At 37.5% G+C, this 16,276-nt stretch overlaps 1 protein-coding gene across 1 annotated transcript; it reads right to left on the minus strand.

Annotated features, from left to right (window-relative positions):
* Positions 1-748: 748 nt before the first annotated feature.
* elk4 (ELK4, ETS transcription factor) lies at positions 749-15,772 on the minus strand. Its single transcript, XM_002932990.5, has 5 exons — positions 15,686-15,772; positions 7,578-7,793; positions 5,348-6,151; positions 2,220-2,336; positions 749-1,640 (listed from the first exon to the last, which is right to left on the minus strand). The coding sequence occupies exons 2-5, from the start codon at positions 7,782-7,784 to the stop codon at positions 1,542-1,544; spliced, it is 1,227 nt and encodes a 408-aa protein (XP_002933036.1). The 5' UTR covers positions 7,785-7,793; positions 15,686-15,772; the 3' UTR covers positions 749-1,541.
* Between the last annotated feature and the right edge of the window lie 504 nt (positions 15,773-16,276).

Consider the following 16,276-nt stretch of genomic DNA (forward strand, 5'->3'; position numbering starts at 1 on the left):
ATATAAAAAAAAAAATAAAAAAATATTATACATGTTATGTTAAAAAAGCTGTAATTAGCAATTGCTGCTCAGTTAATTCAAAAAGGAATGCAATGCTTATAGACAGCAGTTCAAGTACCCAGCTAAAATATACAACACAAACTAATTCTTTTCCAAATATATTCTGCCGGGCTTATGCTCCTAGTACTTTTAAGAAACAGAAATGAATGTATTGCAAGGAGTCAAAAAACAGAATAGGTTTGCCAGTAAGTGGTGCTCCTCTTTTATGCTAAACAAGAGATGTCACCAGTATAGATCTGGCCAAAGGAAAGCAGTAAAATGGAGGCCAGCCGCATTTGAGACCCAATCATACTCAATAATCGCATTCAAAATAAAGTCACAGTAAACAAACACGTGACTGATATTACATATTGGTCCTATGTAAGAGGCTGTACATAATCACATGAGCCAGATTTTATCTTTCCACAAGCAGAAAGCCATTTTCTCAAAATCAAAGTTCCTAGCCATACAAAGTCATCAGTAAAAGTGCAAACCTTTAACTGGGATATAAACAATATTTCCAATATATAACTTTACATTTGTATGTATTTTAAAATCTATCCAAAACACTGCTTCATCGTAGGATATATAGAGCTCCTAATTCCAACTTTTTGCATTGTATCTTACCACCACAAGTATATATACCCATGGATCAGATAAGGCAAATTAGTGCTAACTGCTTTTGATGATTTCCACCATTTTTGAGATATATTGAATGTAACAGTTGGTTTATGTGAGAGCCATTTAAGAGTTTTTCTTAAACCATCTAATGACAAAATGTATGATTTTATTTAACCATATATATTTTTGTATATACAATAAAATAATTCCGGACTTGGAGATACTGCACTATTAAGAATTGCACTAGATGCCTGTTTTGTGGCTACAGTTAAGTTAGATCATAGCCAGCTGGGCAACATTACTAGGATTTTAGGTGGCAGTACAAACATGGCTGACATGGCTCTTGAGTATAGCATAAGTCCACTGTTTCCCTTTGGCCTATTACAGTATATGTTTAAGTGCTTTAGATTCTCTTAAAAAAAATGAAAATTGAACAGTACCTCCACCTGAGTCAAAATGGACCTTGACTGATCCTTGAATTATGCTTGAGGTGTTTCAATTCTTCAAAGGTTCCAACTTGTTCCAAACTGCATCCTTCTCCTGGTAAACAGGTTTATTAAAAGGCAAAAAACAGCTAAGGAGTTTTATTATTTAACCAAAAGTAACTGATCTGATGAAGAAATTAAAAACTAGTCAGGACAACAAGGCAGTAGGCTCCTACTGACTTTGTGTTGTCACCTGATTCATAGTTGACTTTTTTTCCAAGTGCAATTGATCTCGATAACATTTTCAGCAACATGGTGTCCCTAAATTCAGTACGATTCTTTTTCTACTTGTGGCAACTGATATTTACTACTTTATGAATATATAACTTTTTCTTTTTCTAGTACATCCCACCCTACATGTTTTTTCATGTTTGCTCTGATATTACAAGGTTTCTGCTAGGACTTCTGAAGATCAGGAGAAAAAGGTCCAGGTGTGGTTGGGCTGTCGAAACTTGATAAGGTGAACGGCATGTGGCTGTTATACACAGATGGAAACTAAATAGGAAAATAAATGTCAGATGCTGCAATACAATCCATAAAGCAGACACAACAGGCAAAATTCCTGTCCAACATTATTTGGTTTCTTTAGAAACTCATTCACACATGCATAGGCCATGCAGCTGGGACCTTTAAATGTGCTGGCTGGCTCCTACTAAGTAAAGAAGGCATTACAATGGTAATCTGAATATATTGCAACATCATACATGAATGCATTATCAATCAGCCTCAGTACAGTTTTAACACATTTGGGGTTGTTTTGTCTAAGAAGTGCAGAATTGCTTGTCCTTTCAATACATAAATTACATCTGTCTATTAAATTTAGAGGGGATCAAAACCATGTTTCTCTCTAAAATGTAGAAAGAAAGCAATCCTGCGTGACTGCAATGCAGGTGCATAGAAAGTGCTGATAAAACTGACTATAACTGATAATATCTCGAATCCACTAAAATCAGGAAATTAATGTAAATTGCAAAAGTGTTCAGATGACCACTCTGATTAAATTTACATAAATCATTTTGTGAGGGTTAGAACCCCTTACTATTGTGGATGCAACCTGAATCATTGATCACCTACCTGAAACAGAGTGCTTGCTCCATGTAATCTGGCAGGGCTATGAGGGGCCACTGGACTCAGTGTGCTCCAGAAGTGTATGCTGGACAACAAGGGGCTAGGGGTCAGCAGAATAGGAGTCTGAAACAGTAACAAGTCAATGTTAGTTACATTTAATAGCCACCACCGATTGGATGGCATACGCGGTGCAGCGATTTGCCGAAGTTGCCTTGAGAGGAAACTTCGGGGATTTCGGTGCTACATATGCCATCCCACCACCGATTTACATTCTAGCCAGTGGGATGGCATTTCGGGGACATTAGTCGCCCGACGACTAATCTGCTCCTCTGTCACAGCCCTAAAATGAATAATATGAACATGCCGATTAAAAATAGATTATTGCAATTAGTACTTTTGTGATGACAAGGCTTTTGGTTATCTTGAAAACCAGCTGTTTGTGTCAACTGACTAAACAGATAACTAGAAACACTGCACTAGGCATTATTAGGCATCCAGATAAGGCAACAGTGATCAAAACTTGACACCTATCTGACTTTTTATTAGTTACTCTGTTTTCTTTATATTTGAAAATCAATAAAAATCATAAAAAAAAACAAAACACGATACCATAAAAAATGATAAAATGATAAAATAGATTATGTTTAATCAGCTCAGAAAAACTCTATCTATTGCATGTCACGATACACAAAATTTACTGAGGCAGTAAATGGCTTCATTTTGCTCCTGGTGTTCTTTATGTCCAGTGTTACTAGGCATTTAAGAGCTATTTAGCAGCCCTTCAGATGGCCATACATTATAAGATTTGCTCGTCTGGCCAGGCCGTCAAACAAGCAGATCTTTCCCCATTATGCCCACCTAAGGTGGGCGATATCAGGCTTAAACAATGGTTTGGCTCTAACGACAAAAATAGAAGTGGTCTGAGCAGTGGCCCGCCCACTGCCAACACCCATCGATCCCCCCCACCGGTGCATGCGCACACAGAGCGGCGGGAGGTTACATGGGCCGCTGCACAATTGAGGGAAAGGGTCCGGAACTGGTGGTACCTTGTCACCTACCCCTAGTTCCGGCTTTGGGTCCGAGTGAGGACTGCATCAATGAGCTGACGCAGCCCCCGATACAACTAAAAAATCAAACTTGCCCGACATCTGGAGGATTTTGGCCAGCTGCCAAATCAGTCTAAAGGACTCCAATATGCAGCTTAAATCTGCCTGTGTATGGCAACCTTTAGGCACAACTAGAGGAAAACACTAGTATGCCTGCCAGTTGGCATATGGCAACCATTTTATATTGTTTTGCTTTTTTTTTTTATATTAGTTTTTATTTGTTTTTATTCTCCCCTCTCTCTCTGCTTGTAATGATGACAGACTGTTTATACAGAGGTAATAAGCTCGGTGTGTCTGGGTTTCAGATAAAAAATAACTAATCTGTGAACTGGTAATTTGCTTAACTAGCTTTTCCTACTCTCACAGTTGCTATGAGTACCTAATGAAACTATGAGTATATGAATAAACTTACATATACATGAGTGTAATGCCACCCAGTGAAAGAATCAAAAATCCTTCTTGTAGCCAAAGTAAGGCCACTAAAAAAGTGTGGATGTACCAGAAAGAATAAGTCATATAATGCAATACTTGTGCCTTTTGGCCCACACTGATTTCTATTTTTGGTTTCACAATTTATATGATTCCGATTGACCTATCTTTATACACAAGCCAATAATCCAATCCATTTGGTGTTCATGAGAAATCGTTGTTACATAATAAACACACTGCCTGCTTATATCTGCTTTGTGTTGCTGGTAGTATTATCTTTTATAAAATGGGTCTTCTGAGGGCAAATTATAATGCTTTACAAATATTTAGAAGACATAGTCAGATAGCGGGGACCTATTTTTGCACAAAAAAAAAAGGAAACAAGGGACAAACCGCCCTTTTACTCAAAAATACAGAACTCTGGGTACTCTGGGTTTTCTCCCACTCTCCAATAACATACAGGCATGTTAACTGGCTATTGATTACATTGGGCCATGTGTGTGAATGGGATAGGAACCGAGGATTAGAAAAGTTCTGCTAGGGCAGGGACTGATGTTATTGACATAAAATTTCTGTAAAGCACTACATAAATGTGTGTGGCTTTATATAAATAATAGATAAAAAATAAAATAATAGTCCTGATAATGCTTTGGCCACCACAAATTAAGAAACGGTGCTCTACTGAATATGATGAAAGGAGAATAGCAAAAGAAGGAGAGCAACCCAGTAACTGCATTGTTAAGATGCCTAAAATAACACAACAATTAAACCACACACAGAGATTGCATTGTACTGTAAATTACATATTATTGTTATTTCGGCTCAGGTACCTCTGCATACACATTCAATTCTGTTTATCTTGATGAATATATATATATATATATATATATATATATATATATATATATATATAGGAACAGAGTGCTGCACACACGGGGACTTAGGAAAAAGCAAAAACGTGTTTATTGGAAAAGATCTGACGTTTCGAGCACTTACTGTGCTCTTCCTCAGGGACAAAATTGTTGTATGCACATCTTGACTTGCATTTGAAGTTTACTCATGCAGAAATAATAAGCTAAGAGAAGCCAGATGCAACAACGTAAACTTGCAAGGTAGAATCATGCTTTTCTGTATTAAACTGGTTTCAGTAAATTTGTTACACTCACCTAGTAACCTATTTTTCTTGTCCTACGCCTTGCACACTGTGCTTAGTTTTTGCCCCAATCATATGGCTGTCGATAGTTGTCTGACAAGAACTATACCCCCGAGCGCAAAAAGCACTCTTAAACATGTTGGTACCCCCAAGTGACTTAGCCTTTTGTTCTCCATTAACTATCATTGCCTAGACCCCCCCCCCCACCTCTCCCTTATCGCAAAGTTTACACCTTGTTCCTATCGCTAACCAATAACATCTTCTTACCAACTGAAGACAACTCTCCGCCAATACAAACCTGCTTGGTCCGTGTCTGAAATAGTTGTGGAATCAGATTGTTACAAAAAATAAATAAAAACAATATTAAAAAAAAATTCTGAATTAGTTATACTTAATCTCTAAATCTTATTGTTTGATAGCAACATTTCAAGAAACTGCCCACTTACCTGGGAAAAAAATGCAGGTGTTAGAGAAGCTGTCCCCAGTGAAGGGCTAAGGATTCCCAGAGGGTTGGAATCACTTGTGGTGATAACCACAGTGGGAGCCAACTCAAGCCCCTTTGGCTTTTTTGACTTTGAGGTGCTTTTTACATCGAGTACATAGGTTTCCTGCTCAAGTTCCTGTTCAGGTTCTGGATCTGGATCATCAATGGAAACATCATGCGAAAAATCCAGAGATTGAGAAGTTTCAGATTCCAGTTGAGCATTAACCTCAATTTCTACTGCTGGTGATGTTGAATCTGTGGGCTCGGAAACTGAAGAGACAAGGGGTGATATCGTGGATTTTACAGGAATTTCTGGTAGAGGCTCTGCTGGTTTCTCATGGGGGTCAGGAGGTGGAGGTGGGAGAGACTGAAACTGAGGTGGTGGCTCAGGATTCTTGGTTGGTGTTGTCACAAATTTTATCACAGATAAAGGAGATTCCTGAACACTTTTCTTCTCACTGAGATTTTCCACTTGTGTAGCTTTAAAGAGCTTTACTCCAGCTGTGTTCAATGAGTTAAGAGTAAAAGAGGTATAAAGACCAGAGTGAATGTAGTCATTGCGTCCAGAGGATTTTGCGGGAGGCACTGGAATTCTCTCCTTGCCATAGTTCTCCTTGTCTCGGTTCAGGCAGGCAACAGTATCAGGAGGACGACACTCAGTCTCACCTTCTCCACGAGCCAAAGTAAGTGGGTCCATAGTGAGAATGTCAGGATAAGAGACAAACTTATATACAAACTTTTGTCCATTTACCTTCTTGATTATATTCTGAAATATGAAGCATATTTGTGTATAAACATTATTTAATGACATTAATTCTTTGTCAAATTTCAGAAACACCCATTAGTATGAATACATTATAATTAGATTGTTAGATGAAATATGAACCTCTTGCATTGCCATAAAAACCTGTTATCACAACCTGAAATACATACTTTTTTTGGTTTCTAGAAACCTTTTTTATGACATCAACCAGAGAGAAGCGTGAATAGAAAACAAGTAATAAAACCAAGTGGGTTTTTTTTTTACTGACACTACATTTTTGAGTAGGAATCGGATAAAACAATCTTTGTGAACATTGAATGGCAGACACTGCTTGCTAAAAAGAGATAAGTCCTTCAGCACACCACATACATACAGTATTTCATGGGTGCATTCCCCTGCTGCTTCCAATCCAAAAAAATCCATTTGTACCTTGTATTGTAAGAAGCATGGGCCTTTACTAAAGCAAATGCTTTTAAGTCATTTATTTAAGAAGTAATGCAGTGCAAGCTTCCAGGGAAACACACCCCATTCCTCAGGAGCAATACACACACTGTGAAACACTGCCATTAAATACCCTTCATAACATGTGACACAATTATGTGATCAGTTTAACCCCATAATGCTCAAAGGAAAAGGAAAGGTAAAACTAAGTAAGCTTTATCAGAAAGGTCTATGTAAATACAGTCATAAGCACACACAAGCTGCACCGAGTCCTCTATCAAAATAAACACAGGATTTTTGTCTCTGTTTTTGTGAACATGATTTTCCATTATCTGACTTCCTCTCTCCTTCATATCCTTCATTCTGGGGCCAGAGTCTGTCCAGCTCTCTCCTACCTCCCCTCTTCCCCCCCCCCCTTAGCTACCAACAGCTAGATGCAAGCAGGAAGCTACTTAAAATGGCAGCTGCTGTCTTAAGCAAACAGAGAAAGCTTCTAGAGCTGTTTACTCAGGTATGGTTATGCAGTATAAATATATTGTTCTAGGTGGCACTAATGTGGCAAATCTATTCAAAAATGATTTTCCTTCTCCTTTAACATCAGGCACTGCTTGCTATCACACATTTCCCATTCAGTCGGACAACTGTGAAGATTTTATCCCCCTCCAAATAAGCGAATTGCTTAAAACTGCTCAGTGTGCCACAGTCCTATAGGGTGACATAAGTGGGGGCAAATAGAGTTTAGTCTCTGCCTTTCTATTCTACCTGGAGATATCTCGTGCTCTTGACAGACCTGGGCCTGTACCACAATGTTTACATAGAGACATATTTATAAACATGTACATTTAATTTTAGAAACAGCATTATGAAATTGTAAGTTGTCTTTAGCTTCACTAGGCTATTAAAAGCAGTGGCAAAAAAGGGGGATATATTATGGCTTTCTAGTAGATCTGGAGGTGGTAACCATAAATTGAAACTAATTCTTCCTTACTTTTACATAGTAATAGCGAAGTGCTCGGCTTAGCTTGTCGTAGTTCATGCTGGGCTTGTTTTTGCGGACTCCCCATAATCTGGCCACTTCTTCAGCTTGCAGAAGTTTGAACTCTCCATCATTCGACGTCCAGCAGATCAGTTGGTTGTGATGTGGCTCCTGAAGGAGCTGGAGAAGGAACTGCCACAAAGTAATAGCACTGTCCATAGCAAGTATCTGAAAAGAAAGCAGCACTTAATTATACAGAGATAAAGAGAAAGGCAGTTAATTTTTGATGTTTTTATCAAGAAGATGTCTGCTTTTGGCAATTTTACAATTCATAGCTTGTAATAAACGCATATATGTTACCAAAACAATTTTCACAATTACAACACATCATATACATACCAGCAATTGGCCTAAACACACTGAAGCATTCCCTTGACAAAGGACTAAGTTTTGAAACATTGGGGTTTTCTCAATCCATACATGTCTGCTTTTTCTGCTTCACTGTGTTTAGGCCAATTGCTGGTATGTATATTATGCATTTGTAATTGTGAAAACTGTTTTGTTAACATTTACTATATAAAGAACATTATATATATGTTAAATATACCATTTGCTGCCTTTTCTCTGATTTTTAAATAGGTGTGCGTTGAACAATTGACTAATAGTTTGTTTGTTCCCTCAGAGATCACCTGACAGGATATAATGCAGCTCTAACTGTAAGGGCAATGACATATGGAGCTACTTGTAACCAGCTTCTTGTCATGGCTACAAAAGAGACAATACTGTATGTCTCTCTGTGTGTTTTAGCAGAGACAATTTTCAGTATTGTCTATGGCAGGTTATTTTCTGGCATTTTGTAGCTGTGACGAGTAGCAGGCTACAAGTAGCACATTGTGTCTTAACCCTAAAAGAAAGAAGTATGGGAGTAGAAGACAGAACTAAAGGTGGCCATACATGAACCAATATTATCGTACGAAGATATTCAGTGCGTGTATGGAGGATCAACGAGACGACTAATATTGCAAAAGCAATATTGACAATCAGGTGGGACAAAAGATTTTGCTTCAACGGCACCCTAGCAAAATCTGCGTTTAGGGCTGAATTGTCAGGTGGAAATAGAATCCCTATTGTTTCTATCTCCATATGTGACAATTCAGCTCTGAACATAAGTGAAGGGAAAGAACGTTCTATCCTGCAACCAATTGTCGCAGGAAAGATCGGAATTGTAACATGTATGACCTTTAGTCCATTAATTGGCTGATGTCACCTAACATGTATGTGTGTCCTTATTTTGTTTGTGTGTATTGTGAATTGTATGATCCCAGGGGGCGACCTTTAATACTTAAAATGGCAATTTTTTATTTAGGATTACCCAGTGGCACATACCGTATATACTCGAGTATAAGCCGATCCGAATATAAGCCGAGGTACCTAATTTTACCTAAGAAAGCTGGAAAAACTTATTGACTCGAGTATAAGCCTAGGGGGGGAAACTATATGGTATCAACAATGATACCTTAAGAGTACTACCCCCTTAGCATAATCAGCAACCAAGCTAAAACACAAAGAGTTAAAATCCTTAATATAGAATATTAAGTGCAATGTCTAGTGCAGAATGGGACAGGTGAGGATGGTAGATGAAGATGAATTTGGGAGTGGGCCAGGGCACTGGAGGGTCTGGTTGGGGTGTGATTTGCACACAAAGGACAGAGGCTGCTAGTCTGGAGGGACCCATGGCACCCAACTCGAGTATAAGCCGAGGGCGACTTTTTCAGCACATTTTGGGTGCTGAAAAACTAGGCTTATACTCGAGTATATACAGTACTACTAAAAAGTATAATTATATGAAAAATGGTTTATTAAGATGAAGCAGGGTTTTACATATGAGCTATTTTATGCTATATATTTTTTGAGAGAGTCATGCACCGTTTGAGGGTACAGTTTTCCTTTAATATATGACATCAAGGGGCAGATTTCTAAAAATTTGATATTAGACCTCACCACAGAAAAATGTATCCACTTTCTATTGATTCCTATTGCATTTTAAGAAGCGTATTTATCAAATGGTGAACCCACTGATAAATATGCTTCTAAAATTCCCATAGGAATGAATAGAAAGTAAGTTAGCTTTTCTGCAGTGAGATCTAATCTTACATTTTAATAAATCTGCCCACAAGTGTACCAGAGACACATACTATGACTAATATATGGCAAATAGAGGATAGCTGACTGCACCTGAAGTTACTTTTATTCTGGTTTCCTGAGTGTGTGACTTTTTCACAGATCTTTCTACTCTTATTGCTAGCCTAGAAATAAAACTGTGGCAGGAAGTAAAGCCACAATATCAACAAAACACTACTATGTATTAAACTCACAAACTATTTAGTTTGCTAAATCTAAAAGCTAGATTTTTTAAACTGAAAATACAAATAAATTTCAAGAACACACTGACATTATTTTTTCCTTTATTTAGGGGCTAATTTATAAATTTTGCAAAAGTGTGTTGCTGTGATTCAAGCATTAATTTTTTCCCCCGTTATCTCAATTTTTTCAGCAATCACTTTTTTTGTATCCATCAAATAAAAATCAAATTAAAAAAATACAAAAGAATTTACAAAAATCTTACTGCCTAAAATGTGATGTGATGATCAGAAATAACCCTTTAGTATTTTACTACTGTTTAGATCTCATAATTTTTTTACATTGTTTTAGCACCATAGGGCTGTAGCCAATAATTTATACAAGGGTAAATTAAGTTTCAAAGAAGGGGAGACCATTAGTATCAGGAGGCGGTAAATTGGTTGATGTGAGCAGGGAAATTAGAACTTCATGGTATTCACCACAGGGTACAGGGTAAAGAACTTATCGCTGTTATTTCCAAACCACTTTAATTTCCTTCTAGGACCCTTTGATATCTGGCGTGGTGGGTAGAGATTGGCTATGGCTTTAAATGCTTGGATATATTATCTGAAAAAGGTTATTCCATCCAAAATGTGTTGTGCAGTAATTGCCTATTAAAGGCTTGAAGAGCAAACATTGCACCTGTGGCTTCGCAAATTTGTTTATTCATCTGGATATAGGGGTGTTTGGTCAGTAAGCCTATACAAAAGTTCACTCTTACTCCCTGAACCCTATATTGCTGAAAGGAATACATTTTCAAAAACAGATTTTTTTGTATTTCATTTTACAAATTCACATGAGGCTAGCTATGTTCTTCATTTCCCATGGTGCCACAGCCATGTGACTTGTGCTCTGATAAACTTCAGTCACACTTTACTGCTGAGCTGCAAGTTGGAGTGATATTACCCCCCTCCCAGCAGCCGATCAGCAGAACAATGGGAAGGGAGCAAGATAGCAGCTCCCAGTATATATCAGAATAGCACTTAATAGTAAGAAATGCAAGTCTGGCTTGGGACTCCTCTAGTTACATGGGAGTAGGAGAAACAATAGGTTACCAGAAAGCAGTTATAATGTGTAGCACTGGCTCCTTCTGAAAGCTCAGAATCAGGCACAATGCACTGAGATGGCTGCCTACACACCAATATTACAACTAAAAAAACATTTGTTGGTTCAATAATAATATTTTGAATTGTAGAGTGAATTATTTGCTATGTAAACAGCGTAATTTAGAAATAAAAAGTACACCATAAAAATAGTGACAAAATCCCTTTAAACAAAACATGGTTGCACTGCTTAACCAGTCTTTTCAGTTGTTGTTGGACTCTGAATCCCATTATCAAGTTTAAGGCATGGTGCAAGCTATATCAAAGTCATAGTCAATAAAATAAAGCAATAAAAAAAAAATAATTATTTCCCAACTCTTTAGAGCCAGCGGATGCATTAAAATGCAAATGAATCCCCAATGAGAGATCCACTTGATCTGTGTGAAACTTTTTCCCACAAGTGTATACTTTATTCCCATGTTTGATTAAAGTGTAATAAAATGAAGCCGAAATTATACAATAATCTCCTTATAAGGTCATTAATAAACAAATTAAAAAGCAAAGGACCAAAGACAGACCCTTGCAGTACTCCACTAACAATTATAAAATGCCATCCCAATGTCTAGGAATCTTCTTCTCATAGAAAGACAATTAAGTTTCAAATTATTTAAAAAAAAAAAAATAACTGTGAAACCGGTCTGTAGTTCGTGGTTAAGGTTTAGCCTATAGGATAAAACGATGTAAATGGGATTTTTTTCCTGAGCTCCTTGGGATTAGTTTGTGCTTATGATTACGTATTTTTGGATACTAAACGCTGCAGGACTTCATTGTTTTAGACCTCTACAATGAAGACAAGTTTTATAGTAGACCAAAGAGTGTGTGCCAGTTTTTCTACACCTTGGGATTAGTTACCAGAATTCCTTGTGTTTATTTGCATATGTATGAGGCGGTCTCCTCAACCCTTTTAATTAATTTAAAAATTAATTGCTTAAAATTGACTCTATAGTAAATGGTATTCCTGTATTTTGGAGTTTTCTGGATAATTGCTCTTCAGATGACAAATTCCAAACCTGTATCCACTTGTTAAAGAATTCTATACACTTTAAAACAGTGGTCCCCAACCAGTAGCTTGTGAGCAACATGTTGCTCCCCAGCCCCTTGGATGTTGCTCCCAGTGGCCTCAAAGCAGGTGCATATTTTTTAATTCTTGGCTTGGAGGCAAGTTTTGGTTGCATAAAAACCAGATGTACTGACAAACAGAACATCCTTTAGGCATTCAGTCTATATAGGAGCCACCAAATAGCTAATCACAGCCCTTATTTGGCATCCCAGGAATATTTTTTATGCTGGTGTTGCTCCCCAAGTCTTTTTACATTTGAATGTGGCTCATGGGTAAAAAAGGTTGGGGATCCCTGCTTTAAAAGGACAGTATAAACTCTTTTCAACATGAGCTGCGTGTTTATTTGCATACGTACAAGGCGGTCTTCCTCAACCCTTACCATTTATTTGTGGATCAGCACTCCTGGCTCTACCTAAGCTGATCAGAAAACCCTGCACTACACTGTTGAGCCCCAAGAATGGCAAAATCGGCCTGTAGTTGGGAATGTGATCAGCTATTATCCTAGCTTTTACTTTAAAAACCCAGTGGATGAGCTTCAGCCTATAGGATACGCCCTTGTAAATGGGATTTTTTTTTTAGCTCTTTGAGCTCTTTGAATTCCTTGTGTTTATTTGCAGATGTATGAGGCGGTCTCCTCAACCCTCTCAATTAATTTAAAAATAAAGTAAAATTGACTCTTTAGTAAATGGCATTCCTGTATTTTGGATTTTCCTGGATAATAGATTTTTAAAAATGCGCTCTACAATAAATGGCATTCCTGTATTTTGCAGTTTTCTGGATAATTTGTCTCATGATAACAAATTCCGGACCTGTATCCACTTTTTAAAAAATTCTATACACTTTAAAAGGACAGTATACACTCTTTTTAACATGAGCTCAACAAATAGGGCTTGTGTTAAAAATACTTTAACCTACTGTTTAGTAATTTTTTAACATTACTGTAATTTTAGGCGCATTGGCAGACGGGGAGATTATTTGCCCGCAACAAATCTTCGTTGCCGCGGGCGACTAATATCCCCACAATGCCATCCCACCGGCTAGAATGCAAATCACCGGTGGGATGGCATACGCATCGCTATGATTTGCCGAAGTCGCCCAAAGTTTATCGCAGATTAGTCGTTAGTTAATGTTTTAACAAGTGTATAGGATTTTTCTTATTTCTGATACTCATCAAGATTAAGATCAAGACTAATGCCATAGACTGACACCAGTTTGCTCAAACAGAGTTAAGGAACTCTGAACATATTACCCTGTTTATAATGGTAAAGTAGTAGTTCACTGAAAAATACCCAATTTTCTATTAGTGCTTAATAACAGCAACCAAATAGGGCAATATGGATTTTTGTAGTTAAAAGTAGACGTAGAATGCAAATTCAACACAAGCCCTCTTTATTGTGTTCTCTCAGGTGATTGCTTAAATGTGCATAAACGTTCAGTGTACAACACTGATTTTGACTGTAATGAAATAATATTGCCAAATGAAACAACTACAATAAGTTACATTTCCTTGAAAATTTGCAACAAGCAATTTAGGTGGCATACAGTGTTCTTCAATGGTGGGCTAGGAGACATGATATAGGATATAGAAATATTGTATCTATATTGTATGACCAAAAGAAGACTTAACACCTAACAACTGCCTGATTCTCAGCCCTTCACAGATATGTTTCACAAGTACTGCTGGCCTCTCCAGTACATCAGTCTTGTCAGATTGGTTATGTGGGGCTTCATACAGCCCTCTGTTATACATTTTACATCCCTCTGAAATTGCTTAAAAGGGATTGTTTGCCTAAATTATCCTTTATTATGATGTAGAGGGTGATATTCTGAGACAATTTGGAACAGGTTATCATTTTTTATTATTTGCCGTTTTACACTTGTTTGCCTTTTGTTCAGCAGATCTCCAGTTTGAAATTTCAGCAGATGTCTGGTTGCAAGGATCTTGTTTAGCTTAGCAACCAAGCAGTGGCTTGAATGAGAGACTCATATATTAAAAGAAATATCAAGAATAAAAAGTAACAACAATATTAAAATAGTAAGCTCAAAGAGCAATAGTTTCTTACCTGCCAGGAACCCTTTTGCCAAAAGAAATGCTAGTAGGAAGCATTATGTCACCAATACTGGGTGCTCTCTCCCAGGTGGCCATGTTTTGTAACATGCATGTGCATAATGAACAAGTCTCCTATTTCAATCATTATTTGCATGTATGTGGCATCACATGCATACACATAAACTAGCTTGAACTTTAATTCTTAAGAGTCCCAAAACAACTGCACCTCTGCTGTGGGCAACAATTCTCCTGCCATAGATGCCCTTTAAAGGAAATCAACTACTATTTAGCAGTTATCAGTGTTAAATATAAAATGCATGGCACAGTTGCAATAAATAGGAAATACCTAAGAGATCACATTATTAACCCTTAAAGGTGAAAGTGTGTCAAAGCATATGTATGACATTATATAATACAGGTATGGGATCCCTTATCCGGAAACCCGTTACCTAGAAAGTTCCGAATTATGGAAAGGCCATCTCCCATAGATTCCATTATAAGCAATTAATTCTAATTTTTTTTTTTTAATTTTTTTTCTCTGTAATAATAAAACAGTATCTTGTACTTGATCCCAACTAAGATATAATTACCCCTTATTGGGGGCAGAACAGTCCTATTGGGTTTATTCAATATTTAAATGATTTTTAGCAGACTTAAGTTATGGAGATCCAAATTACACAAAGATCCCAGGTCCAGAGCATTCTGGATAACAGGTCCCATACTTGTAGTACTAAATCACAAGCTGTATGCCTATTAAAAAAAGTGGTAATCAAAGTTTGTATTTCATCCAATAGCATACCTTAAGAAAATCCATTTCTAAGCAACTTTCCAATATAATTAAGAATTTCAGTGTATTTGAAAATGTAATTGGAATGGAGATCATTATGTGTCAGTTAAGTGCACTCCTGCCTCTGAAACAATGTAGCAGAAGCCGGTTTGATATAACCGGAGGTGGAATTTCTTGCAAAACTATTTCAAACGTCAGAACCAGACAAAAAGGAAAGGATAACCAAATACTCCTGCAATAACATTTACCTATTGCTTTAAAACCACAAAAACTTTTTCATGAATCTAAACTAAAATGTTGCACATAGTTTTATTTTCTTTCAATGTGGAAAAGTCTATATTAAAGTGGCATATTATACATACAAATCAAAAATCCAAATTTCCCTTCTATGCTCTGGAGCAGGTTAAGCGGCTATATATATATATATATATATATATATATATATATGAATCTGTGTGTGTATACACGTATATTGTACAAAAGGAACTAGACTAACGGAAAAATGAATATAAATGACGCAGAACACACCCCTATCGTACAGTTAGTAATACAATTATTACAGTATAACCATGTGCGTTGTGATATTGGGACTATTAAACTTTTGTTGTTGTACTAAAACTCCCAAAAACACGAGGGAGGGAGCTGCAAAGTTGAAGAAACCCGAGTGAAAAAAAACACTTTACAAAGACACAGTAATGAACCCAACCCCCAGGGTGTTACCCGCTCTTGGGTCACCGCTCGCCGGTCCAAGGCTACCCCATGTCATCGCACTGTCACCCGCGGGCGGAGCTGGGGCCCACCAAACCTGGGGCCGCCATCCTGCGCAACGTCACTTCCGGGTCAGTGAGTAGCGTCAGTATTGGGGGAGGGCTTAACTGGTGAGATGTCGTGGGGAAGAGAAAATGGAAGAAGGGAAAGTCTTGAGTTTATTGAGATGAAATTGTATCTATACGTAAGGCGAGGAGTAGGAAACTGAACAGACTGGAGTAAGTTGTCTATAGAATCATAAAGTGCCCAGAACGTTGTTGTTATAGTACGGAATGGTTACACAGATTAATAGTGTACGGAAGAGCGAAACATATACTTAGATCTAACCACTAACGTGGCTGATACAAGTAACGATAGCCCCAGGTTCTTGGCTAGTGGTAACTCTTAGGGGCACATTTACTAATCTGCGAATGTCCGGAAAGCGTCCGAATGCGTTTTTTTGATGATGATCGGTATTTTGCGACTTTTTCGCGAATTATCACAAATTTTTCGAGCGCTCAATACGAAAAAGTCACGACAATTTGCAAAAGTTGTAATGGCTAT

This window comes from Xenopus tropicalis, chromosome 2 (genome assembly GCF_000004195.4).
Source record: "Xenopus tropicalis strain Nigerian chromosome 2, UCB_Xtro_10.0, whole genome shotgun sequence".
NCBI classification, from domain to species: domain Eukaryota; kingdom Metazoa; phylum Chordata; class Amphibia; order Anura; family Pipidae; genus Xenopus; species Xenopus tropicalis.

Coding starts and splice junctions, on each gene's coding strand:
- elk4 (XM_002932990.5), bottom strand. CDS start 7,784: ATGGACAGTGCTATTACTTTGTGGCAGTTCCTTCTCCAGCTCCTTCAG. Junction 6,152..7,577: donor TTCGCTATTACTATGTAAAA/GTAAGGAAGAAT, acceptor TTCATATTTCAG/AATATAATCAAGAAGGTAAA. Junction 2,337..5,347: donor CACCTGCATTTTTTTCCCAG/GTAAGTGGGCAG, acceptor TTACTGTTTCAG/ACTCCTATTCTGCTGACCCC.